The sequence below is a fragment of the Giraffa tippelskirchi genome, chromosome 8, assembly GCF_054371585.1.
Source record: "Giraffa tippelskirchi isolate mGirTip1 chromosome 8, T2T-mGirTip1v1.2.pri, whole genome shotgun sequence".
Classification (NCBI taxonomy): domain Eukaryota; kingdom Metazoa; phylum Chordata; class Mammalia; order Artiodactyla; family Giraffidae; genus Giraffa; species Giraffa tippelskirchi.
In genome coordinates this window covers 122,454,577-122,481,619 of record NC_137282.1, presented here as the reverse complement: position 1 = coordinate 122,481,619, position 27,043 = coordinate 122,454,577, and the positions used below count along the sequence as shown (strand labels likewise).

At 42.0% G+C, this 27,043-nt stretch overlaps 1 protein-coding gene across 2 annotated transcripts in view; it reads left to right on the top strand.

Moving 5' to 3' along the window:
• The first annotated feature begins 668 nt into the window (after positions 1–668).
• The window catches only part of SACK1B (scaffolding CK1 anchoring protein B), a 100,348-nt gene continuing 73,973 nt past the window's right edge, over positions 669–27,043 (top strand). The window contains exons 1-2 of one of the 2 annotated variants that reach the window (XM_081517482.1): positions 669–784; positions 21,812–22,315. In XM_081517482.1, coding sequence (XP_081373608.1) covers positions 21,872–22,315 — 444 coding nt within the window. In that variant the 5' untranslated portion in view covers positions 669–784; positions 21,812–21,871. Of the gene's footprint in view, positions 785–1,578; positions 1,938–21,811; positions 22,316–27,043 lie in introns of those variants that run through there. The other variant, XM_081517483.1, reaches the window with a different exon arrangement.

Genomic DNA, 27,043 nt, shown 5'->3' with positions numbered 1-27,043 from the left:
GTACTGCTCCATGGCACCCCACCGAGTGACCTGCTTTTCGCTGAGGTCTTCCTTTCATTCCAAGTCAGTAACCAGGACAATCCAAAGACAGTCCCACATCTCTGAGATTCTTAAAATTCTTCTCTCTTCCAAAAAGGTGACTTCACAAGCTCTTTGTCTGACCCTTTCTAGTGCCTTCTCTCCTCCAAGCCCGGACACACTGGGGCGGGCGGCGGGGTAGGGTCTGCAAGGCCAGCTCCAGATAGGAATTATCTCCCGGGAGCCTAGTCCGCCGGGTCCCCGGGGGTGGTCCCAGCCGGGCTCTCACCACGCCGCCCCCCGCCGCCCCCGCTGCATTCCTGAGCCGGGAGCGCACCGGGGAGAGGGGCCGGCGGCCGCCCCGCGCGCCCACCCCGGCCAGGTGAGCGCCGCCAGCCTCCTGGGGGTCTGCTCACCCGGGTCCGGATGCCGGGACCTGTCGAGGCTGAGTAGCCCCGAGAGCGGACAGAAAAAGAAGGGTTTTCTACTTTGCCGGCCGAGGGCTGGATGTCTGAGTTCGGACAGGCTCCCAGGCGCTGGCCAGCTGCGCGCGCTGCTGTGCGACCCGGCGCGGGACCTGTTGCAACCCGTCCCCACCCCGCCCTCGCCGTCGAGGCACCTGGGCCCGGGAGGCGCGGCCCGGGCGGGCCCGCGCTGCCCTCCGCCGCCCAACGCAGGTGACTCCCCGCCTCCTGCGCCCTCGGCCTCCTGGGACACGAACCTTCGGCGCGGGCGCGGCTGTGCACGGCGCGGGGCGCTCCCGGCGGTGAGTGGGGTCCCTGCTCCCGATCCTCCCTGGAGGGTGCGGGGCGACGACAGGGGCGGGGACCGCCGGCACCCCCGGGCTGCCGGGAGGGGAGGGCGCGCGCGCGCCGGATCGGACGGTCGCGGGCGTGCAGAGTTGGGTCCTCGCCTTTCTCTGGTTTTCTTTTCTGGGCGCGCGGGTTAGGAAGTTTGCAAAGTTCCGTCCCCGGCCGGCCGCGTTCGGCCGCCCCAGGGACCCGCGCCGCCCGCGATGGGCTTTGGATCCCGTTTCCTCGTGGCTCCGGGGTCCGCGGCGCGGGGGGTCCCGGAGGGGCGCGTGTGTGGGAGCCGCGGCTGCACCGCCCGTGGGTGTACTTCAGATCCCGCGTGGGGAACTGAGCTCAAAAAGGAAAATCCAAGTGTGCCTGGATACCCTCTCCCGTTTGTGTGGGTCCCGCTTCAGCTCTCAGAGGGGTCCAGACTTTAGAAACTTTCCGTTTCCCGGTCCCTGGGTCTGTGACCTTGACAAGCTCGCCGGGTCGTTCTGCTTCCAATCAGATTCTGAGAACCGCCGATGCGGGAGCTGGTGGCCTTCAGAGGAGAGGCGGTTACTCCTGGAGAGTCGCATGGAGACGTTAGGCCTGTTCTTTGTGTCTTGTTGGGAGAATGATTACCTCCATGGGGGGTGGGGGTGGTGAGGAGGCAGCTAACGTGTGTGTCAGTCGCTGGAATTACGGGTGAGTGAAGAGACAATAGTGCTTTATTGGGAAGAGGCTGGCGGTCCGGGAGCACAGGTCTGCCTGGGGCCGGTGCCCAGAGGGATGCGGTTATAAAGTGGAGTTAAGAGCTAAAGGCTTCGGGCTTCCCTGGTGGCTCAGCTGGTAAAGAATCCGCCTGCAGTGTGGGAGACCTGGGTTCGATTTCTGGGCCAGGAAGATCCCCTGGAGAAGGGAAAGGCTACCCACTCCAGTATTCTGGCCTGGAGAATTCCATGGACTGTATAGTCCATGGGGTCGCACAGAGTCGGACAGGACTGAGCGACTTTCACTTCACTTCATTTCAAGAGCTAAGGAGGCCCAAACAGTAGAAAAGACCCGCGCTGGTGGCCAGCAGTCAAGATGAGGCTGGATGTCCCACGGCTCCTTTCCAGATTCCTCTGGAGATTCTTCTGCCAGGTTAGGGCCAGGCACCTCCGGACTTCCCTGTCTCATCCCCAACACAGACAGAGCCCCAGGGAAGTCCATGATTGATGCTGAATCAGACTTGACAAGAAGTAGGATAGGAAACAGAGAGGAAAGAGAAAGCTGGTCTTTTTGGTTTTCCAGAATAACCAAAGAAGGGGAGCGGTGTGAAACCAGATCCAGTAGGGGTGGGCTGGGTCCTTGGTTTTGTTTGATTTCTCCCTGTCTTCCTACTGTTCCTGGAGTGATAGAGGCCCCCACACACCTTCCAGCCAAAATTGCCTCCCTCGCTTTTGAGTTTACAGCGCACGTGGTGTACACACCTGGCTGCACCCAGCAGAGCCTGCCTGAGGGGCTGGGTGGATCCTGTCTTTCAAGTTGGCACGTTCTAGACCCCAGATGCTCAGAACGTATTGTGGGAAACATCTCCCATTGAACCGCTGCTGAAAAGAATTGCATACAGGAAGACAAACCACACCCATTGCTGCTGACTCAGTGACGTTTTTTTTGTGATCACTCTTTGGAGGTTGTTGCTTTAACCATAACTGACTAAACTCTTTGGGATGGGTTAGTTAATTTATTATTCTATTATATCCCCTCCTGTGACCGTACTCCTTACAGTTTGTGGTGGAGCTTTTCTTGATCGTGACTTAGTCACCCTGCAACAACTCGCCTCCTGCTTCCTGTCCAGTTGCATCACACAACTGTGAGTTTCCAAGCTGGGAAAGGATCCTTCGAGTTTGGAGAACCTTGTGGTGAAAATGTGATTCCAGTAAATCAGGCCTCTTCTATAATATACATCTGGTGGGAGGAGACCTTTTGAAAAGGCCCCACACTTAGCTTAATTTAACTAATTATTTGTAAACATACAAGTTGTCCTTGTGTAGCTAGTTAGGTAAGTTCACGTCTCTCCCTCTGTAACTTGCCAAATGTAAGTGTTCCAGGGATGTTTCACAATTTCACAGAGTCTGTGAAACACAGTGTTTTAAATATACTTTTGATCGTTTAATTATTTCTAATTTGGAAGTGAGAGGTATTTGAGGACTTTGCTGGTGAATTTATTGAAAATCAATCAGAATGCCCCCCCTACCCCCCGCCACCACCATGGAAACACAATTCTAAATGATGGATTTTACTGATACCATGGATTAAATTTTATACAGATATCACCTACGCTTCATCAAGAATTAAATCCACCAACATGACTCTGAGCAAACATGCCGGAGCCTGTAGGTGACTCTTCCTTCCTACCACCATGCAAAGTAGAGCCGGGCTCCAAAGGGGATTGGCATCTGCCGGTTGGCAGATGAGTACTCTGGCTGGCTGACCCTGAAGGTGGGGGATGGTGGGCTCTAGTGGAAAGGGGAAGCGTGGAGGTGAATTTGAATGGGAGCCAGTTAACTTCCATTAGGAAAGGAGGGTTTTTAAGGAGTTGAGAAGCTGGCGTATGTAAGAGGTTAGGGACAGGGGTTGAGGGAGGCAAAAGATGTTTTGAGCAGCTGTGATGCTGTGCGGAAGATGCGCCTGGGCTGGAGAGATGATCCAAAGATAAGGGATATTCACCCGCTGGACACTTCTACTTCGGGACTTGCTTGAGCCACATGATCATGGCTAATACCAGGAACCTTTTCCTCAGGGGACATCTAATTACTACCCAGTTTGTGTTTTATTTTTCAAACTGTCCTTAAGAGTGAGGCCAGATGTCCCCTAGAGGCACAGGCCATTTAGCTTCTGAGCTATGTGTCAAATAATTCGTAGGCTGAGCCTATCCTTGGGGAAGGTACGGTGGTAGTGGGCAGTCTCTCGAGGACTGGTGTAGGGTCTGGTGTAACCTCCAGATTACTAGCAGCAGCCTACATTTAAATTTTTTTAAAATAGCATTCTTTCTTTGGCTGCTGTGGGACTCAGTTGTAGCACACAGGATCTTTGTTGCATCGTGCGGGATCCTTTGTGGACGCGTACAGACTCTCTAGTTGTGGGGCACCGGCTCACTCAATGCGCCGCGAGGGCTTAGTTGCTCTGCAGCATCTGCGATCTTCCTCCTCCGACCGGGGATCCAACTTGTGTCCCTGAATGACAAGGCGGATTCTTAACCACTGGGCCACCAGGGAAATCCGAGCAGCCTGTTTCAAAGAATTCAATACAAAAGTTGTGCACTCATGATGGGTAAAAGTTATAATTTTGTGCTTCTGTGCCCCTGTTGTTGTTCAGTCTCTAAGTTGTGTTTGACTCTTTATGACCCTATAGACAATGTAGCACACCTATCCTCCACTGTCTCCTAGAGTTTGCTCAAATTCATGTCCATTGAGGCAGTGATGCCATCCAACCATCTCATCCTTTGCCGCCTCCTTCTCCTCTTGCCTTCAAACTTTCCCAGCATCAGCGTCTTTTCCAGTGAGTCGACTGTTTGCATAAAGTGGCCAAAGTATTGGAGCTTCAGCTTTAGCATCCGTCCTGCCAATAGATATTCAGGGTTGAGTCCCTTTAGAATTGACTGCTTTGATCCCTTTGCAGTTCGAGGGACTCTCAAGAGTCTTCTTCAACACCACGGTTCAAAAGTATCAATTCTTTGGTGCTCAGCCTTCTTTATGGTCCGACTCTCACAACCATACATGACCACTGGAAAACTATAGCTTTGACTATACAGACCTTTGAAGGCAAAGTGATGTCTCTTTTTTAATATGCTGTCTAGGTTGGTCATAGCTTTTCTTCCAGGGAGCAAGTGTCTGTTAATTTCATGGCTGCAGTCACCATCTGCAGCGATTTTGGAGCCCAAGAAAAGAACATCTGCCACTGTTTCCAGTATTTCCCCTTCTCTTTGCCATGAAGTGATGGGACTGGATGCCATGATCTTAGTTTGTTTGAATGTTGAGTTTCAAGCCAACTTTTCCACTCTCCTCTCTCACCCTCACCAGGAGGCTCTTTAGTTCCTCTTCAGGCTTGTGCCCTATCCAGTCATTAGACCTACATATGTTGGCTATGATGTGCTCACCAATGTATTCTGCTCTGGGTATATGGGGTTAACATTGTTCTCGGCTCTCAGGAAGTTCATTGTTATGAACCTAATAATAAGTACAAACAGATATTAATGGATCAGGTTCCTTTACTTAGTATTCCCTTCATGCTCTCTGAAGATCCCAGCAGATACTGTATATGTTCACTAATAATTTGTGACATTATCAGACCTGAGTTAGTGGTAATTTTGGCCAAGTATTTAAATTCTCTCAGCCTCTCGAGTTTTTCAGTGATGCCACGAAGGCCTTGAACACTTGATCACTGGTGTGTGTCATCAGCTCTGAAATTCTGTGTGATCACTTTTTTTGAGGGTTCAATAAAATAATGTTAGCTAAGGTCTCCCCAGAGTGTCCCTGGAACCCAGTTATTTCCACTTCCGTTATCCAGCTTTCGTCTCGGTGAGTTTTAGATCTCTATTTATTATTACATTGCTTCTCAGATTGTATAAGCATTGCTCACTTGGGGAAGAAAAGGCAGTTTTCAGAGCACTAAAGTGTGGCATTTTCCACCCCAATGACCATGATAGAGTTCTTCACCGTAGGGTGTCAGTCTGTCATCAATATACATGCACAGTGATGATGGCTTCGCTATAAACAGCGAGTTCCTCTAAATACTCAGTCTCATCTGACTCATTCAACAGCTGTTTCCTGATTTTTTTTTTAATCTACATTTTTCTCAAATAAATGTAACTCCTGAATTGTTTGAGAAAAGTAAAATAAAGTTAAGGTGTTTTTAAAGTAAGGAACTGTTGACAGTGTTCCCCAATGGTTTCCTTTTTAATTTTTTATTTTTTCTTTCAGTCTCAGCCCTTCCTTTGCTTTCTAGTCTCTTACTGTCCTTTAACTTTTTGGTCCCATCTTGGCATTTCTGACCTCCCTTTGCCCCTTATTGTTCCTTCTTGCCCCCTTCTTTCTTTGCCTCGGTCTTCCCTTTCTGTTTTTGCTCTCTCTCTTTCCTTCCTCTCCTCCTCTTTGGTCACCTCATCTTTCATCTCTTCTCTGCTCTGCACGCCCAATCCCTGCTTCTGTTTGTCTGTTAGTATTCCCTTCATGCTCTCTGAAGATCCCAGCACATATTGTATATGTTCACTAATAACTTGTGAACTTGGACGTTATCAGGCCTGCGTCAGTGGTGATTTTGAACACAGTATTTAAATTCTCTCAGCCTCTCAACCTTTTCAGTGATGCCATGAAGGCCTTGAACACTTGATCACTGGTGTGTGTCATTCTGCTCTGAAATTCTGTGTGATTACTTTTATTTGAAGGTTCAATAAAATAATGTATTTTGTTCATCTGCTTTTTAAAAATCTTTCTTCGTTTCCATCTGCCATCTTTCTCCATCATTTCAAGACTCGATTTTGGCATATTATATGTTTCTAAGACTCTAAAATAAAATTATATTAAAAATATAAATTACAAAGGAAATTTTATTCTCTAACAGCCAAAATATGTTATAAATAAAATTTCCAGTTACACTTTAATGTTAAATACAGTGTTTAACGTACATTTATAGCATTTTTATGCATTTAAAATTTTTGTCTTTTCCTTCCTAGTGGAACGGATGTACAATGATCATCTGGTTAAAACTAAAGATTTGCCTCATTTGGCATATCTAATAATTCCATCTTTGCCTTGATTGTATTCCGCTTATTAGATAAGCATTTTGTCACTACCATGGAGACTTTTATTTTTCTGTTTTTCATAAATTTATAAAATGAGTTCAATTTGGAATAAAATATTCAAATAGAATGCAAATAAGACAATAAAAAGAGTGTAATGATGTTATTGAAACTGCATACTGGTGTGCTGACAGCCTAACTGGGCAGGAAATTGAAATATTTGTTAATGGATGGATTAAAGACTGGATTTGTCACAGAAGAGTTACTCTGAGTGTTAGTGTCTAATGCAGAAAAGTTCACAGGGCAAAAGAAGTAAGGAGGGAACCACTTATACATATAATTGAATCTTTCTTTAAAAAAAAAATCTCAGCAGGAATATTATACAAAAGAAAATTAAAAGTATACCCTATGTCTACAATTTCCATGTCTGTTAATGCCAGGCAAAAAGCATCAGCCTCTAGACATTGAAAGTGACACGGACATTGCTTTGTTACAAAAGCATTTGTTTCTGCAGTTGGCCACTTCTTGCACACTCATATCTAAAGGTACTCCTGAAAAATCAGTCGCATCTGGTACATCCTCAAAGGCCTAATTCAGAGCCCTATTATTAAGACAGTGTCTTCACACTATTTTACATTCTGTGTTGTGTTTATAGAGTAGATTTGCTTCCGTCTAGCAGTTTACATCTTGTACATAGTAGACTTAGGACAAAAAACCTAAATGGAAAAGAGCATAAACTCTCTTCAAAGCCACTGGATCCTGAATACTATTCCTCAGAAATTTGGCACAAGAGCCCTTGACCATCCTGAGTAAGACACCACCTGTGGAATAAGTGACTTGATAAAATCATTAATGATTCGAGTTAAAGAAACAAATTGTTATCTTTGATTTTAATATCATTGCATAATAATAACATTATTTGAGGGAGACCCAAACAGTTTATTTTGTTTACATTTCATATAGATGACTTTTATTTTTAATGATTTTTATCATGGTGAAAGTCACATAATATAAAGGATACTGTTTTAACCACATTTAGCTGTAGAGTTCAGTGGCACTAAGTATACTCATATTGTTGTATGCAGCTCTCACCATCGTCCATCTCATGAGGTTTTCAGCTTTCTAAACTGAAACTGGGTCCCCATTAAACACTAACTGCCCATTCCCTGTACCCTTTCCTCCCCCCATTCCTCATTGCCTGGCATCTACCCGTGTACTTTCTGACTCTATGAATTTGACTGTTCTAGTTATCTGGTATATAACTGGAATCAAACCTTATTTTTCAGCATCTAATGTATATTGGAATGCATTTTTCAGGTTAACTTAACATATGTCCTGCAAACATATTGTACCTTCGTTTTTCCCCACCCCTGTGCTATACACGGTACTCACTGGTTATCTGTTTTATTCATAGTAGTGTGTGTTTATGTCGATTTCCAATCTCCCAATTTATTCCACCCCTCCTTTTTCCCCGCTTTATGTCCATCCTATACCTGGATAAAACCACAATTGCAAAAGATGCACGCACCTCAGTGTTCCTTGCAGCACTGTTTACAGTAGCCAGGACATGGAAACAGCACAGATGTCTGTAGACAGAGGGACGGATACAGAAGATGTGGTACACGTATGCAATGGAATATTACTCAGCCAAAAAAGGGACAAAATCGTGCCCTTTGCAGAGACAGGAATGACTTTCTTGGTTTGTATAAAGGATGGTGACAGCTGAGGGCTTGCCTAGTGGCTCAGATAGTAAAGAATCTGCCTGCAATGCAGGAGACCTGGGTTCGATCCCTGGGTCAGGAAGATCCTGGAGAAGAGAAGAGAAGAAGAGGAGAATGGCTACCCGCTCCAGTGTTCTTGCCTGGAGAATCCATGGGCAGTCCATGGACTTGCAAAGGGTCGGACACACACACACACACACACCTCCACACCCCTGAAGCAAACAGAAGACAGCTTTTGCTAATGTAACCGATGATAACACACCTTCAGAACAGTGCTAAGTTCTTTCCACTTAGAAATGTACCTTGTTGTAGGTATTGTCTTCTGTTACACCCTCTACAGTTACAGAGGGAGTCACAGGGAACCGAGGTTACTGTTCCTGTGAAATCCTTAAGACCTAGAGTCCATTATACATTCCAGCAGCATTTTACACATGTAAGAAATGTGTTTATTTAGATCTCATTGACTGATTTCTTTGTGTGCATGTGTTTTATAAACAAGAGAAAGGAGCCAGTGAAGAAACTTATTGAGAAAATAATAAAAGGGCTGACTTAGCATGGCCTCTTTTTCCGGTCACATTTTTTTTGGGGGGTGGGGATCTCTGGGAGGAAATAAAAGAGGAATACTCTATTTCAACTGTGATATCTAGGAAGACTTGATTAAAAGTGACTCCCGAGGGAAAAGACAAATAAAAGACTGCTAGATGTTGGTGTTGTTTTAGATGTTCTGATTTTTTTTTTATGGCTCTTTACACAAATTGAAACTAATATTTTTCTGAGCTAGATATATTATTACCATTTTTTAGCATTTTAATGAAATAAATGTGTGTCAGTTTGTACAGTATGCACATCATCTTCGCATGGTTTTCAATGTTTACTTTCTAACAGTCCAGGATTATTTTTTTTGCTGCTAAATATTTATAACACCTTGAATTTCAATGGCTGTTCCCAACATACCTTCACAAAATACATCTTCTCAAGGCATTGTATTTAGAAGCTTCTGTTTTTTTCCTAAAGTACACTGTTTTTACTAATGTATTTGGAAAGCCACTTTTATAGTTCACATTGGAGCACAGAATTATTATGTTTTCCTACAGCACCTGTTCTTCTGTAAATGTCAATGTGAACCACGATTGACCTTTTATTACCTTAAATAGACTCAAAAGGTGGGCCAGGAATGCATTTAACACATGTTCAATCTTCCTCTGTAGGTGGTCCTTGTTGCCTGCAGTGCCCTGGGCTAAATATATCAAGCCTTTGTTATAAATTCTGCTAAAGTTCAGAAGCTGAAGTTGAAAGATCCTGAACCCCACTTCCTGTGGGATCAGGGATCTGTAGATGGGTGTTGTGAAGTGAGAGGAAAGGCGAGGCAAACAGGTGAGCAGATGAATGGATGGATGGATGGATGGATAGTTGGATGAATGGATGGATGGATGGATGGAGGCAGAGAGATAGATCCTTAGATATTTCTCCTTTGTGATTACACAGAGAGAATAAAACACAAGAGGAGAACATGAGACATGAGGCCTATCCAAGACAGTGGGGATATGTACTAACCAGTATGGTAAGGGCACTGGTAAACTAGAATACTGTTTGGTGGCCTTTGAGGGGTTTCCATTCTAGTGAGGGGGATACAGGCCGTGGCAAGTAAATAAATACCTTTGCTATTTTACAGCATGCTAAGTGATATAGGTTAAATAAAACCAGGGAAGAGAATTAAACATGGCAGGCAGGGTGTTTTTTTGTTTTTTCTTTTTATCAGCAGTCTGAAAGACTTCTGTAAGGGGGTGACATACAAGAAAGGAGTGAAAAGAAGGGGTGTTCCAGGTAGATGAACAACTAGTGTCAAGATCCTAAGATGGGAATGAACTCGTAATGTTAAAGGTAAAAAAAGAAAGGTACACAGGGAAGATGTTGGAACCAATTGACTATATGGATCTGGAGCCTAGGGGAGCAGTCAGGTCTGGGGATTCGCCTGTCACCTGTGGACACAGGGTGTGTCCACCTGTAAGGTTCCTGGGGAGAGTGTTGACAGAGACGGCTGAGGACGGAGATGAGTGTAGCTCCCAAGTTCAAGCCTAGAAACGGGAAAATGAGCCTTGGTGACATTTGAAGGTAACTCTCCGCTGCTGCCCTGGAGCCCAGCGTGGAGGGTATCTCAGCTGTGTTTTTTAGATATTGTGGCTCTAAAAATCACTTCCCCTAACACTCTAGCAGTTCTCAAGATAAAAGTAGATCCTGGTCCTATTGCAAGTTTTACCTGCCTTTAGAACAGAGAGATTTACATACTTCTTGAAACTATAATCTGGTTTTGTATCAGGATAACTTATGGGATAAACTGAAGCTTCACTGTGCAGTGTTTTATTAAGTTGTAAAAAGAAATATAGACTTTTAAGCTTCTCAGGGCTGCTCAGGAATATATAGTTTACTCCAGTTTCATGTTAACGATATACCAAACGTCTATAATCATAATTCATTTAAGCACCCAGTGAATACTTTCTTCCTGCTGAAATAAATCTGTTTAAAAATAGAACTGACATTAATGACACAGGGAAATGAGTCATGCTTTACAGCTAATTTGTACCACTATTTCTGTTGAAAAATGCAAGACTTAGAACTTTATTTCGTTAAGATGAAGTGCAGAGAAGTCATTTTTCAGAATGACTTTAACATAATTAAACATTTTAAAATACAAATTTTAGGAGAATCTCCAAGTGACACAATAACATTTTCATACTTCTGATAAAGTACTCATTTGAAATTAACTTTTTTTTTTTGATAGAGAGCATGGATTTATCTATGGACTTTTACAGTACTCAATGGATTTCTGATTATTCTCCTAAAAGTGCTTTGCAAAAGGGTAATAATTTGTATTACCAAAAAACTAAGCTCCACTTAGCAGAAACAAATAAGTGCTTACACCTTTCAAGTTCTGCACATGCGTGCGTGAATGCTTAGTCACTTCAGTCGTGTCTGACTCTTTGCAACCCCATGGACTGGAGCCTGTCATGCTCCTCTGTCTATGGGATTATCCCAGCAAGAATACTGGCGTTGTTTCCACACCCGCCTACAGAGGATCTTCCTGACCCAGGGATCAAACCCACGTCTCTTTACGTCTCCTGCGTTGGCACTAGCACCACTTTGAAGTGAAGTCACTCAGTCGTGTCCGACTCTTTGCGACCCCGTGAACTGTAGCCTGTCAGGCTCCTCCATCCACGGGATTTTCCAGGCAAGAATACTGGATTGGGTTGCCATTTCCTTCTCCAGGGGATCTTCCCAACCCAGGGATCGAACCACTTGAATCAACTCTAATTCTGTTACTTTGAGTTTTTAAGGCAGTATGTGATTAGCTGGTTATTTAACAGTTATGTCCATCCTGAGCACTGATGAGTGTGCTAAACAGACAGTTTCCTCGATCACAGGCTCCTAGCCTTAGGAAAGAGGTAGAGAACAAGGCCTTTAATCGAAGCATCACACAAGATGCTCGGTGCTGGAAGTGCTGTGGTTGCCCCTTGCCCTGGCTGTGGTCCTGACTCCCTGAGAGTTGGGGATGACATTGCATCTGTCTCCCTGAGCTACTTATCTCACTAACCACATGTAATTATTTTCATTGTCTTTTCTTTATGGCCCCCGTTACAATATAGCTTTATTTTCTGTATGTTTTGTACCTGTTCATGTGTTGCTTTGTAATAGTTATTAGACCATTTTATATGCAGTGTTTTGAATTACCTATTACAGTCAACTTAGCACATGAATGAAAAAAGAAGAGGATTTTCTAAAGTTAAAAGTAACTGTTGGAATAATTGTTTTATCAACTTTCTTTTTCCCCAGTGTGAACATTCTCTTTCCCAGTATGAACAGTATATAGTCATTGATAAAAGTGTGTGTTAGTTGCTCAGTTGTGTCCAACTTTTTGAGACCCCATGAACTGTAGCCCACCAGGCTCCTTTGTCCATGGGATTTTCCAACAAGAATACTGGAGTGGATAGCCATGTCCTTCTCTAGGAGATCTTCCTGACCCAGAGATCAAACCTGGTCTCCTGCATTGCAGGCAGACTCTTTACCATATGGGCCACCAGGCAATCCCATATATTCACTGCTAAAAAAGTGAAAGTTGCTCGTGTCCGATTCTGTGACCCCATGGACTATACAGTCCATGGAATTCTCCAGGCCAGAATACTGGAGTGGGTAGCCTTTCCCTTCTCCAGGGGATCTTTCCTACCCAGGGATCAAACCCAGGTCTCCTGCATTGCAGGCGGTTTCTTTACCAACTGAGCCACAAGGGAAGCCCAGTCATTACTAAACATTTGGCAGATACAGAAAGGTGTAAAGAATTTAAAAACATCACCCATAGCACCACCCCTCAAAGACAAGTGCTTTCATTTTTGTGTGTGTTTCCTTTTGGTTTTGGATGAATTTTCTTAAGTTATAATTTTTCTCTTAGGTAGTTCGGTAGCCTGCTTGTTGTCCGTATGGCATCCCAGCAGAAGTGAGAGACACCTGACTGTCTTGGCTTTTTTGTTCTTTTGTTTTGCATTTGAAAATGGGTGTGTTTAGTGTTGTTTATTTAGCTTCAATAAAATGAAGCTGAATGGTGGAGGCTGACCCAGGAGAATCCAGGACAGGACTTAGTAGGCAGGTCTTTGTCACACCCCAGTGAAACATACTTTCTTAACCACCTCCCTGCTTCCAAGTAAAGTTCATGAGTTTGTGGGTATCTATTCCAAATTTTTTCAGCAGGCAATATAGATATCATCTTAGAGCAAACGGTGTCCCCCCAGAACCCAACTTGTGACACGTTATAGGACTCTGTCCAAAAATGTGTCCTCTGCCTGAATACATACAGAAAGAGAGTACACGGTTAGAAAATAAGAAAAAATGGAGCCATTACTAAATGAAATCCATCGTATGTGACTGCCTCACCATTTGTAGCAATGTTTATGGCTGATATATAGTGAGGCTTTTGTAGAAACCCTTTGCTATCAGTACAGGAACATGAGGTTTGGAGTCATGAAATGACCAAGGTCTTACAACGAGTATGTGGCGGAGGAGAAGTCAAATCCTAGGCTATTTTTCCCACTCTGGGTCACTGAACCAACCTCTGATTTGTTGTTTGCCTTTAAAATCATTCTCCTTTCCTGTTTCATGTAGTTAAAGATTACCCTAATATGCCTCTCTTTGTGTTCTCTTTGGATGAACAATTTCCATTTTTCAAGTATTCTTTATGACATAATCTTCCCCCTACCCTCCTCCAGCCTGTATTTATACAACTAGTTTTTAATGTAAACTTAAACTTCAAAATTTATTGTATTGGGTTGCACCCTATCAAGTTGATTTATTATCTTACTATGTAAGATCATTTTCAATATTGAGTCTGTCATCTAACATATGTTGTTGTTCAATTCTGTAAACTGTATCAATGTTTTTCTATTTATTGGTACAAATAATTGTCACACACACTGATCAGGACTAGGCTGAGATGGAGCGTTTTTGGCACAAGATGCAACCAGTTGAGGTTGCCTTGTTCCATTCCTTGGATCTTTTGGTGTACTAATATCATAATAAAACACAATTTAGGAATAGGTCAGATATTGGTCCAAGAGTAATTTGCTTTAATTTCTCTTTCATTTTAAGCCATGCATAGAGTAATTCTCTGCAGTTTGACTATTAAGTACATATTCTCTCAGTAAAGTGTTTATTCTTTCTCCTACACATTTCTCTACAGGAATTACTCAATAAATTCCTCCAAATATAATAAATGACTATGTTTTATTGTCATGAACATAAACTCATGGTCTTTATTCTTACATTTGAACTATAGTTTAGACTGGGGATGCCAATATATTGAAGAGCAGCCAATAACAAATAAATGCTGGAATTATTTTGGTGTGAAAGTGCTCGTCATGCTATTTCCTAATTAAAAGAGATTAAGGAAACCGAGAAATGATTCGATAGTGAGCAAGTGATATTTTCGTCGGGATTTATAAGACGAGTTGCAGCTGCTTAGTTTTGTCCTTTTCAAGAGTTTGATAAGATGCATGATTCTCTTGATGGCCACGTGTGGAGGCATTTGCACCCACACTAACTGCGTGTGCCTCACGGGCATATCCACCTGTGGACAGTGTGTGCACCCGCACTGCATGTGCCACAAGAGCTTGAATTCCTTGGCTGCCCCGTGGAAGCCTGTGACCTGCACTATTGGCCATTTTGTCCTAAGTGTTATTATGGAGTCAACTTAGAAGCTTAGTATGTTTGGATGCCACATTAGGCATCTGATTGCCCTTGGCAGATTATTATAGTGAATTTTAAATTTAGTAATAGCTTCTTTAATGTTTTCATGGTCATCTTAAATTTCTTAAAATCAAAGTCAAACATAATATTGGCAGAGCTGGTGATGGACAGTGAAGCCTGGCATGCTGCAGTCCCCTGGGTTGCAAAGAGGTGGACATGACTGAGCGACTGAACTGAGCTGAAAAATTTGAAGAAAGACGAGATATGTTACTTTCAACTGTTGTCCACTCTAGATTATGATTTTATCAGACAGGGATGTTCTGAAACAAACCTTTATAAAACATTTTCTCATCTTCTATAAGCAAACATTTTGATGCACATCACAGAGTCAATGCTCCCTCCAAAAAGAGTGATTTGAAGTATCTTTTTCCTCAGTATTTGAAAGACTATAAAATGTCCCTTAAAGAAATTTGCCTAACGTTGAAGTTATGTCAGAAAACTTGTATTATAATAACACTTACACTAGAAAAACAATTGAAAGCATTTGTGAAGGGTAAATTAATTTTTTTAAGTTCCTTTATTTGACAGTTTTAAGATTTACAAATAAAAATAATCCTATGTGTGTTTACGTTAGCTTCCTAGGGCTGCTGTAACAAAACGCCACAAATTTTGGCCTATAACAATAGAGTTTATTCTCTCACAGTTCTAGAGGCTAATAGTCTGATGTCAGGGTGTCCTTGGGACTGTGTTTTCTTGGAAGCTCTGGGGGATAATCTGTTCATGACTTTCTCTTAGGTCTGGTGTTGCCGGTAACCTCTAGGATTCTGATCTCTGTCTCTTCAGTCACTTGGAGTTATCCCGTGTGTTTGTCTGTCTTGTGTCTTGCAGACAATACTCTGTTTCTAAATGAGATCACATTTGCTGGTACTGAGGGTTAGGTCTTGAACATATTTTCTTGGAGGACTCAGTTGAATCCATGACAACATTGTTGTTGTTTGTTCAGTCGCTCAGTCATGTCTGACTCTTTGTGACCCCATGGACTGCAGCACACCAGGCTTCCGGTCTTCACCATCTCCCGGGTCTTGCTCAAACTCAAGTCCATTGAGTCGGTGATGCCATCCAACCAACTTGTCCTCTGTCGTCGCCTTCTCCTCCTGCCTTCAATCCTTCCCAGCATCAAGGTCTTTTCCAATGAGTCAGCTCTTCGCATCAGGTGGCCAAAGTATTGAAGTTTCAGCTTTAGCATCAGTCCTTCCAATGAATATTCAGGATTGATTTCCTTTAGGATGGACTGGTTGGATCTCCTTGCAGTCCAAGGGACTCTCAAGAGTCTTCTCCAACATTACAGTTCAAAAGCATCAATTCTTCGGCACTCAGCTTTCTTTACCATCCAGCTCTCACATCCATACATGACTACTGGAAAAACCATAGGTTTGGCTATGCGGACCTCTGTCAGCAAAGTAATGTCTCTGCTTTTTAATACACTGTCTAGGTTTGTCATGGTTTTTCTTCCAAGGAGCAAACGTCTTTTAATTTCATGGCTGCAGTCACCATCTGCAGTGATTTTGGAGCCCAAGAAAATAAACACTGTCACTGTTTCCATTGTTTCCCCATCTATTTGCCATGAAGTGATGGGACCAGGTGCCGTGATCTTCATTTTTTGAATGTTGAGTTTTTGGCCAGCTTTTTCACTCTCCTCTTTCACCTTCATCAAGAAGCTCTGTAGTTCCTCTTTGCTTTCTGACATAAAGGTGGTGTCATATGCACTGGTTGAATAGCAACAGCCTAAGACTGAAGTTGGTAATAGGACCTCAGGGACATTGGCAATGCTCATCTCTTTGGGATTTCTTTCAGCCAAAGTCCTGATTTGGGGCCCCCTGCTTGCCCATGAGCTAATCATAACCTCAGACATATCTGTTATTTAAGAAGCTTATAATTTCTCCTTGGAGCATTTTTCCACCAACCTCTTATTTCAGAAGTCTTTCCAATGATTGTTCTGTGATCAGAAACTGTAAGCAGTGGAGACTAGGTTTAGTGTTGGCTTAACACTACAGTTGACAAAACAGTGCTAACATTGCTGATGGGATGACAGAGACTCTGCCATTTTTTGAATCCTAAAAGAATTTTGTGACCAAATGTTTTATATCTTTAGAATAATTATACTGTAACATATTGTTAAAATGTAAAATAGGAATACTAGTATAATAATAATTATGGTAAAAGCTAAATACTTTACGGGCATTTACCTCATTTATTTCTTAGAATGACATAATGTCATGAACATGTAACTGAGCAGGACCTTCCTGGGATGGGCCCCTCCCCATATCTTCTGCTTGAGCACCTCTCTGAAGTACTCCCACCATAACAGCATCTCGTATTTTCCCAAGTTTTTCAGATGCTAAAAGCCACCACCGAGTAAAAGAAATTGATGACCAGGAGTATATAGCCCTCAGACCTATTGGAGCCTGAGGACTGATCATGTTAACCCCTGTGACACCACGCTGGTACCCCACCATTAACCGGAGAATTGTGCATCAGATGATACATTCCTTGGGATGCTTCTGCCTCACCTGCCTTTAAAAATGCTCTGCTGAAGCATTTCAGGGAGTTAAGGGTTTTTGAGCAGGAGTCACCCACTGTCCGTTCAGGGCTCTGCAATATGCCTTTCTCCAAACTCTGATGTTTCAGTTTGTTTGACCTCACTGTGGATCAGGAACACAAACTTGCATTTGGTAACAGGCACAGACTGAGGTTGCGTACATAGGTCACTTTCCAAGAACTTCACAACACGGTAAGTCCCCTACATACAAATGAGTTCCATTCCAAGAGTGCCATTTGCAAGTCCAATTTGTTCATAAGTCAAACAAAGTTAACCTAGGTACCCAGCTAACACAATCAGAGGGCAAGCTGCAGCTTAACTCACGCCTGATATTGCTGGAACACATGTTCACATCTTTTAAAGCTCACAATTTAAAAGTTCGTATGTAGGGAATTGACTGTGATTTGGGAAGCAGGCTTTGAACCTAGTGGTGTGACCCTGAACACAAGCTCTCACCCTCCCAGTTATATGTTATTTTTATTTTGTTTTCTATTTAAGGCAGGTGAAATTGCTAGTGAGTACAATTTTTTTTAAGATAATTGTAGATTCACATGAAGTTGAGAGAAATAATACAGAGAAATTCGTTGTTATCTTTTATGCAATTTCCCTCCATGGTTACATCTTGCAGAACTGTAACTCTTTATCATAGTCTTTGGGATTTGGCCTTTTTCACCCAGCATACTTCTTGTGGGGTTCATTGAGGTTGTTCAGGCATCAGAAGTTAGTTCACTGTATAGCCGATGAATACTCCATGATATGAGGGGTACCACAATTTGTATAATACTCAACTGCAAAAGACATTTGAGTTGTTTCCATCTTGGGGCTATTATAAATAAAACTGCTATAAACATTCATGTACAAATCTTTACGTGAAGGTAAGTTTCCATTTCTCGGGATCAACCCTAGGAGTGCAGCTGTTGCCTTATGTTAGTTGAATATTTAGTTTTATAATTGAAATTTCCAAACTGATTTTCAGAGTGGCCAATGCATTGAAATCTATTCTTTTATACCCTGTTTATATCTTTTGTATGTACAGATTTCCTTTTTGGAATTTATACTTCCCACTATGACCCTAAAGTTTGATAGCAAATGCAGTATATGGTGGTTTAGGGGTCTGAATTTGAATCATGTGTTTTGCAAGGCTCTTTTTCTAGAGTGAGTCACTTAAATTATAAATGAGCCAAGCCATCTCCTCAGCTTTTATATCATGGAGAGATTTTATTTTTCTCTCCTCGTTAACTCTATCCTGTGAAAAGAATGTACGTGAAACAGTATGTGAAAAGAATATACTTTCTAAGAGTTTTCAATGATTATTAATTAAATGATGCTAAATCTTTATATGTTTAAAGGTATACCCAATTCATTTTGTCCTCAAATATAACCCTTTGAATGTTTAACAACTGAACTCTGAAAGTGCTATAACTATAACTAACTACAGGTGCTATTTTATTGCAGTAGCTCTTTATATAGGAGCCATTGCTTTGCTCTCTCCCATTAACATTTATGTAGATGGCTCTTTTATAAGCACCCCCGTGTAAACAGCTCTTGCAATAAATGAGTAGATCTCTAGACAATGGTTGAAGGATAGCTTCTCTCCAGCAGGACAAATCAAGTGTATTTATTTCTTATCTTAACTCTTATACATCATATCTCAACTTCAGTGCTTATGGCTGTTGCATTTTTCCTGTGGTGTGTTTTATCTGCATCGTATCTGGTTTTGCTCTTGATTAGTCCTATAGGGTTTCACTTTTATTCTCATTTCCAGTTGTTTTTTCCTTCATAATTAATTTTTCATGTGTCCTCCTAGTTTTATTTTACTTTCATAATCCCTCTGATCTCTGTGATTTCTTGGCTTACACATAGTTCAAGAATGAGTTTTTAAAAAATATTTGCAGTGTATATATTTGCATAGGTAAAGCTCAGAAATGAATTGAGTATTTTTTCAAAGCACTTTATGCATTTTGATTTGCAGATGGAATAGGCATGTAGCGTCACATGTTTTAGGGACACAAAAGTTAAATTTTAAAAGTTTAAAAATGAGTGCTTAGGAGGCCTGGGACTGTTATGAACAGTCAGCAGTTGCCTACAGTTTATGACAATTGCAGATGATCTGTGTGATTTCCTGTGATCACTGGATGTTTGTCCCTTCGTGTGCTGGAATTATCAAATGAAAACTACACTTCACTAAACCTTAGGAAACTAAACTTTCATCAGATTAATTCATTCTGTCAAATAAAAACCTTATTTCTTTGTTAATATATGAGTGTTAATGTGCAAAAGACAACTTTAATGAGTACTGCAAAGGTCACTGTTTAGTAGTTGAATACTATGCACAGGAAGTGAGCGCCTTGATGAGGATCTCTCAACCTTGGCACCATTTGCACTTTGGACCAGATAATTCCTCACTGTGGACGGCTGTCCTGTGCATTGATGTGTACTTCACAGCATCCCTGGTCCCTACACAGCACATGCCAGTAACACATCTCCCCACAAGTCCTTATCATTAAGAACATCTCCAGACATTGCTCTTGCTTGGAGTAGGGGTGGCATGAAATCTTTCCTGTTGAGAACCCCTGGGCGCCTATATAAGTTTGAGACATTTATGAAAGTTTCCTTCTTAACATCCTGGTACATGTCAATAGATTAAGGTGGATGTAAAGAGGTAATAAAATGATCAAATTTTACTTCTTTATACCTTATCTCTCACACTAGCAGATAGCTTAGTACGTATTCCTCCAGCCCATGTAGGAGCGAGAGCATGTTACCCCAAAACTGCGCCATGATTCCACGGGAGGCAGGAAGACTGTGTTGCCCAGAACTCAGATGCCATGCTGCACAGATGATGATGGTCCCGGAACCCAGGGACAGTTCCAGTTGCCTTGGCTTTGGTCAAGTTATGGCTCAAGCTGAGGATCCTCCAGGAGACCGAAAGCAATGTGTTCTGTTTTTTTGCTTATGTCAGATTTAATCTTTAGGATTTCATTACTGCTAGATTTTCTCTGTAAAACCTCCAAGCCTAGGGATGGAGGCAGGCTTGTCTCCATCTATCTACAGAAAATAGTAAAGTAAGGTACCCTGAACCCCACTCACTCCTCAGCTCTGGCTTCCTATACGTTGGATCTTTTCTGACCTTTTCTCGCCCAGCAAAACTGTGGCCCTGTTTACTGTCCATTCCTTCATGACTAATGTCTACGGTTAGTGACTCTTGTTACATATTTTCAGGTGAGGAGTTAATAAATGGTAACGGCTTCCAGATTTGCTTTTCGGTAAGGCTGAGAGAAGTAGAAAATTGAAAACTACGGCAGGGCCACTGACAAAGATGTTTTTAGTCAAAAGAGCCGTGGAGTGCTGGTAGTACATCATAGAATCGCTCTTTGTCTGCATCCACACAATGGAGCTTGTGACTTCAAAAGCCTGGAAAGGCCCCGATGTGATGGACATAAGGTCCAGTCCAGTATCTCACACAGGGAGTGAGGGAATGAAGAGCACTTTGTGGGCATTGTGAGGCATGGGGCGTGGGCTTGGGTAGGTGGATTTTCCTTCCTAAGGGAAATCTGTATTGTCTTTGATGCCCTGAATTTCTTTATCACCTATATGCCGTCAAGCCATCAGATTTAAAGTTTGTGCTGTGAACCATTGCTTGAATATTCTTGTCACGTCCTCACTGGGAGTTTGAAAAGAGAAAGGCTCTCTCAGCTCCTTATCCCGCCTCTACTCCCCTGGTACTGCCAGACTAGTTGTTTTGAGCACAAGTTTTGCTGAATCATAACAGTCTCCCATGGACCTCCACACCTGGCTCCTTTTTGTCTCTTCTCCTTTATCTCCTGCCATGAATACAAGGATCCTGATTTCCAGCAGACCAAGTTGTCTTTTTTCTTTTTAATGAACTCTGAAGGTACCAAGCTCATATCTGTTCTGTGCTTTTGCTTATGTTTTACATTCTTGTGTGGGGTGAAAATATTCCTTCTTGACATCTGATCATATTTTTACTCATCGTCCCAAGTTCAGCTGAAGCCCACCTCCTTCTCTAGGCTATCCATAATGCATCTCTTCTATTCCATATTGATCTCTACTTGCTTTGATTCTGAAAGCATTGACTACAGACAGTACTCATTTTGGCCCTTAGCAGTATATGTCTTTGTTCAAAGTGGTAACAAACAGCTTTGTGTGTATAGTTCCCCTCTTCATCTTGTTAATACATTCCTGGAAGGCAAGTGTTTTGAGCTTTTTATATTTCATCAGGATATATGCTTAACAGGTACTTGGTAAAGATTTATATAAATGGCTGACCAGGCATTGGTTTTATTCTGATTCTAATCACACCGTGTGTAATCCCAGATTAAAGTTAAGAAGGATGGGCTTTCAGAATGTCAGAGGAGGAAGGTATATTTCCTTAGATGAGAAACTAAAGTTAGAGGTATCTTGGGAAGGGATTTATCAACTAGGAATCTGTAAAAGGAAATCAGTTTAACTTATTTGGATTATGGTATTATGTGAATAATACCATAATAATTATTGGGATTATGTGAATTGTGGTATTATTAATGCCACTTTGAATATAAAATGTATGCCATATTGAGTTGGTAGTAAAAATGAATAAATCTAGAAATAACAGTTGACAAGGATTTTAAGACATTTGATTTCCGAATTCTAACTGATCTTGATTTTCTTCTTTTTAAACATCCAGATACCTCTCATTCCTGCATGAATGGACATTTGAAAGAGCCCTTGTCAAAGATTCGCAAGCATGGAGTCCACATCAATGCTTTCCTCCTTGAATGACGAGTGTAAATCAGACAATTACATTGAACCTCACTACAAGGAATGGTACCGAGTGGCTGTGGACACACTGATTGAACATGGGTTAGAGGCATACCAAGAATTTCTTGCCAAGGAACGAGTGTCAGACTTTCTAGCTGAGGAAGAAATTAATTACATTTTGAAAAATGTTCAAAAAGTTGCACAAAGCACGTCACATGGTACTGATAATTCCTGCGATGATGGCTCATCTTCAGGGACTTACTGGCCTGTGGAGTCTGATGTGGAAGCCCCAAATCTTGACTTAGGCTGGCCATATGTAATGCCTGGACTCTTAGGGGGGACGCACATTGACCTCCTTTTTCATCCACCAAGAGCACAGCTGCTTACGATTAAGGAAACCATTCGGAAGATGATCAAAGAAGCAAGAAAGGTAATATTTCTATCTCTAGATGAAAGATTTGAAGCGTGGGAAATCACCAGAGTAGTATCAACAGAGCAGTCTCCAATCATTTCGGCCTCAGGAACCAGTTCGTGGAAGACAATTTTTCCACGGACCAGGTGGAGGGGATGGAAGGGATGGTTTGGAGATGATTTGAGTGCATTACATTTACTGTGCACTTTTTTTCTGTTATTCTCACATTGTCATATATAATGAAATAATCGTGCAACTCATCATAATGCAGAATCAGGGGGAGCCCTGAGCTTATTTTCCTGCAAGTGGGCGGTCCCATCTGGGGGTGATGGGAGACAGTAGCAGCTGCTCTCCGATGCTAGCATCACTGCCTCAGATCACCAGGCATTAGATTCTCATAAGGAATGAGCAATCTAGATCCTAGTAGTTCACTGCAGGGTTCCTGCTCGTCTTAGAATTAATGCCACCCCTGATCTGAGAGGAGGCACAGCTCAGACAGTACAGTGAGCGATGTGGAGCGGCTGGAGATACAGACGAAGTCTCGCTTGTTCACCCTCCACTCACCTCTTGCTGTGCAGCCCAGTTCCTAACAGACCTCAGGCTGGTAGCAGCCCGTGACCCAGGGTATAATAGATGCATATGTTAATAATGTTAGTAGGAACGTTAATAAGAATCTCTACCATGCTTGTTACTTTCGGGAAATATACATACGAATATACAGGCAGGCTATACTTCTCATATGTTGCAGGTATCTGAGATCAGGTGTTCCCTGCTGCAGGTGAAGATTTCCTTCTCTTTATCATGTTCATACATCTGGAGACCTTCATGCATCATATCTAAGGTGTATGGACTGGAAATGAATTGATCTGATGCATTCATAATCTAAATCATTTAACTTTTCCTTAATCTCTGAAAGGAAATATGTGGATAGTAAATCTGGTAAAATTTTCTTTGTTCATAACTGCACAGAGCCCTAATTCTTGCTCTGGATATAGTTTATTGTGGTAAATAAAGCATTTCGTTGTTGTTCAGTCATTCAGTGCTGTCTGACTCTTTGCAACCTCATGGACTGCAGCGCGCCAGGCTTCCCTGTCCTTCACTATCTCCCGGAGTTTGCTCAAACTGGTGTCCATTGAGTCAATGATGCCATCCTATCGTCTCATCCTCTGTTGCCCACTTCTCCTGCCCTCAATCTTTCTAAGCATCAGGGTCTTTTCCAATGAGTTGTCTCTTTGCATTAGGTGGCAGAATTATTGAGGCTTCAGCTGCAGTCTTTCTAATGAATATTCAGGGTTCATTTCCTTTAGGATTGACTGATTTGGTCTCCTTGCTGTGCAAAGGACTCTGAAGAGTCTTCTCCAGCACCACAATTCGAAAGCGTCATTCTTTGGTGCTCAGGTTTCTTTATGGTCCAACTCTCACATCATTCATGACTACTGGAAAAACCATAGCTTTGACTATATGGACCTTTATTGACAAAGTGATGTCTCTGCTTTTTAGCACGCTGTCTAGGTTTGTCATCGCTTTTCTTCTGAGGAACAAGCAACTTAATTTCATGACTGCAGTCACCGTCCATAGTGATTTTGGAGCCCAAGAAAATAAAGTCTGTTACTGTTTCCATTATTTCCCCATCTATTTGTCATGAAGTGATGGAACCAGATGCCATGATCTTAGTTTTCTGAATGGTGAGTTTCAAGCCAGCTTTTTCAATTTCCTCTTTTCACCTTCATCAAGAGGCTCTTTAGTTCCTCTTCAATTTCTGCCGTTAGAGTGGTATCATCTGCATATCTGAGGTTGTTGATATTTCTCCTGGCAATCTTGATTCCAGCTTGTTATTCATCCAGCCCAGCATTTCACATGATGTACCCTGCATATAAGTTAAATAAGCAGGGTGACAATATACAGCCTTGATATAATCCTTTCCCAATTTTGAACCAGTTCATTGTTCCGTGTCTGGTTCTAACTGTTGCTTCTTGACCTGCATACAGGGTTCTCAGGAGATAGGTGAGAAATTATTCCCTTCTCAGAAGGTAGTCTTGTTTTCCCTTCTTTAAGAATTTTCCACAGTTTGTTGTGATCCACACAGTCAAAGGGTTTTGTGTAGTCAATGAAGCAGAAGTAGATGTTTTTCTGGAATTCTCTTGCTTTTTCTTTGTTCCAACAGATGTTGGCAATTTGATCTCTGCTTCCTCTGCCTTTCCTAAATCCATCTTGAACGTCTGGAAATTCTCAGTTCACATATTGTTGAAGCCTGGCTAGGAGAATTTTGAGCATTACTTTGCTAGCATGTGAAATGAGTGCAACTGTGTGGTAACTTGAACATTCTTTGGCATTGCCCTTCTTTGGGACTGGAATGAAAAGTGAGCATTTCCAGTCCTGTGGCCACTGCTGAGTTTTCTAAATTTGCTGGCATATTGAGTGCAGCACTTCAGCAGCATCATCTTTTTAGGATTTGAAATAACTCAACTGGAATTCCATCACCTCCCGCTAGCTTTGTTTGTAGTAATGCTTCCTGAGGCCCACTTGACTTCACACTCCAGGATGTCTGACTCTAGGTCAGTGACCACACCATTATAGTTGTCTGGGTCATTAAGACTTTTTGTATAGTTCTTGTATTCTTGCCACCTCTTCTTAATCTCTTCTGATTCTGTTAGATTCATACCATTTCTGTCTTTTATTGTTCCCATCTTTGCATGAAACATTCATGTTTCTCATTTTCTTGATGAGATCGCTAGTCTTTCCCATTCTGTTGTTTTCTTCTATTTCTTTGCATTGTTCACTTAAGAAGGCTTTCTTATCTCTCCTTGCTATTTTTTGGAACTCTGCATTCAGATGAGTATTATCTGTTTTTTTTCTCTTTTGCCTTTTGCTCCTCTTCTTTTCTCAGCTATTTGTAAGGCCTCCTCAGACAACCATTTTGCCTTTTTGCATTTATTTTTTGGGGGAGAATGGTTTTGATCACTGCCTCCTGTATAATGTTATAAACCTTCATCCATAGTTCTTCAGGCACTCTATCAGATCTAATCTCTTGAATCTGTTTATCCTTTGAATAAAACATAGATTTTTTTTAATTTATTTCCTGAATTGTGTGAAAACAGTATGTAATCAGGCTTGATAATGTAAAATTCTGAAGTAAGTTTCTGAGGTGCTTAGCATTTTAGGGTGTCTCTTCTCTTTGTGAAATATTTATATTGGCTTATCAATCTCAGAAATTCTATCATAGAGCTCTGTCAAAGCTGTAGAAATATTTTTTAATTAACATAATAAAGCTTATTGAGATCTTTCTATGTTCTCAGCACCATGATAGGTGCTTTGGAAATTACAACAAGATTTCCCAAGTTGTTTATTGAGTTTTAAAATATATAAACAAAAGATTGTTAACTATGAAGTGTCTACTTCTTGGTTATGGATACTGTGTTGTTATTGTTGTTGTTCAGTTGCTAAGTAGTGTCTGACTCTTTGCAACCCCATGGACTGCAGCACAACAGGCTCCTCTGTCCTCCACTCTCTCTTGGAATTTGCTCAAATTCATGTCCATTGAGTTAGTGATGCTATTTAACCATCTCATCCTCTGCCGCCCACTTCTCCTTTTGCCTTCAATCTTTCCCAGCATCAGGATCTTTTCTAATGAGTCAGTTCTTTGAATCAGGTGGCCTAAGTATTGGAGCTTCAGCTTCAGCAACAGTCCTTCCAGTGAATGTTCAGAGTTGATTTCCTTTAGGATTGACTGGTTTGATCTCCTTGCAGTCCAGGGGACTCTCAAGAGTCTTCTCCAGCACCACAGTTCAAAAGCACCAATTATTCAGTGTTCAGTCTTCTTGATGGTCAAATTCTCACATTCTTATGTAACTACTGGAAAAAACATAGCTTTGACTATTCAGACTTTTGTTGGCAAAATGATGTCTCTGCATTTTAATATGCTGTCTAGGTTGGTCATAGCTTTCCTTCCAATGAGCAAATGTCTTTATTTCATGGCTGTAGTCACTGTCTGCAGTGATTTTGGAGCCCCCAAAATGAAGTCTTTCATTGTTTCCATTGTTTCCCCATCTGTTTGCCATGAAGTGTTGAGACTGGATGCCATGATCTTAATGTCTTGCATGTTGAGTTTCAAGCCAGCTTTTTCACTGTCCTCTTTCACGTTCATCAGGAGGCTCTTTAGTTCCTCTTCACTTTCTGCCATTAGAGCGGCATTATCTGCATATTTGAGGTTGTTGATATTTCTCCCGGCCTTCTTGATTCCAGCTTGAGATTCATCCAGCCCAGCGTTTCACATGATGTACTCTGCATGTATGTCAAATAAGCAAGGTGACAATATACAGACTTGACATACCCCTTTCCAAGTTTTGAACCAATTCTTTGTTCTGTGTCTGGTTCTATCTGTTGCTTCTTGACATGTATACAGGTTTCACAGGAGACAGGTAAGTTGGTCTGGTGCTCCTGTATCTTTAAGTATTTTCCGCAGTTTATTGTGATCCACACAGTGGATCTATACATACTATGTATATCTATGGATACTTATGTATGTATACTATGCAGTATAAAAATTTAGACCGAAAAGGGGTTTGGGATGCAGACATACCTGGCATTGCTTTCTTTCCTGTCTACAAGACACAGAGATGCTTGGGAAAGTGTGCTTTTATGAAGTACAGATGTATTAGATTCCTTGAAACCCACAGGGACATGGTAGTTTGCAAGACAGGCAACCAAGAATCTCTAGTTCTCATTAAGGAGACACAATGTTCCAAG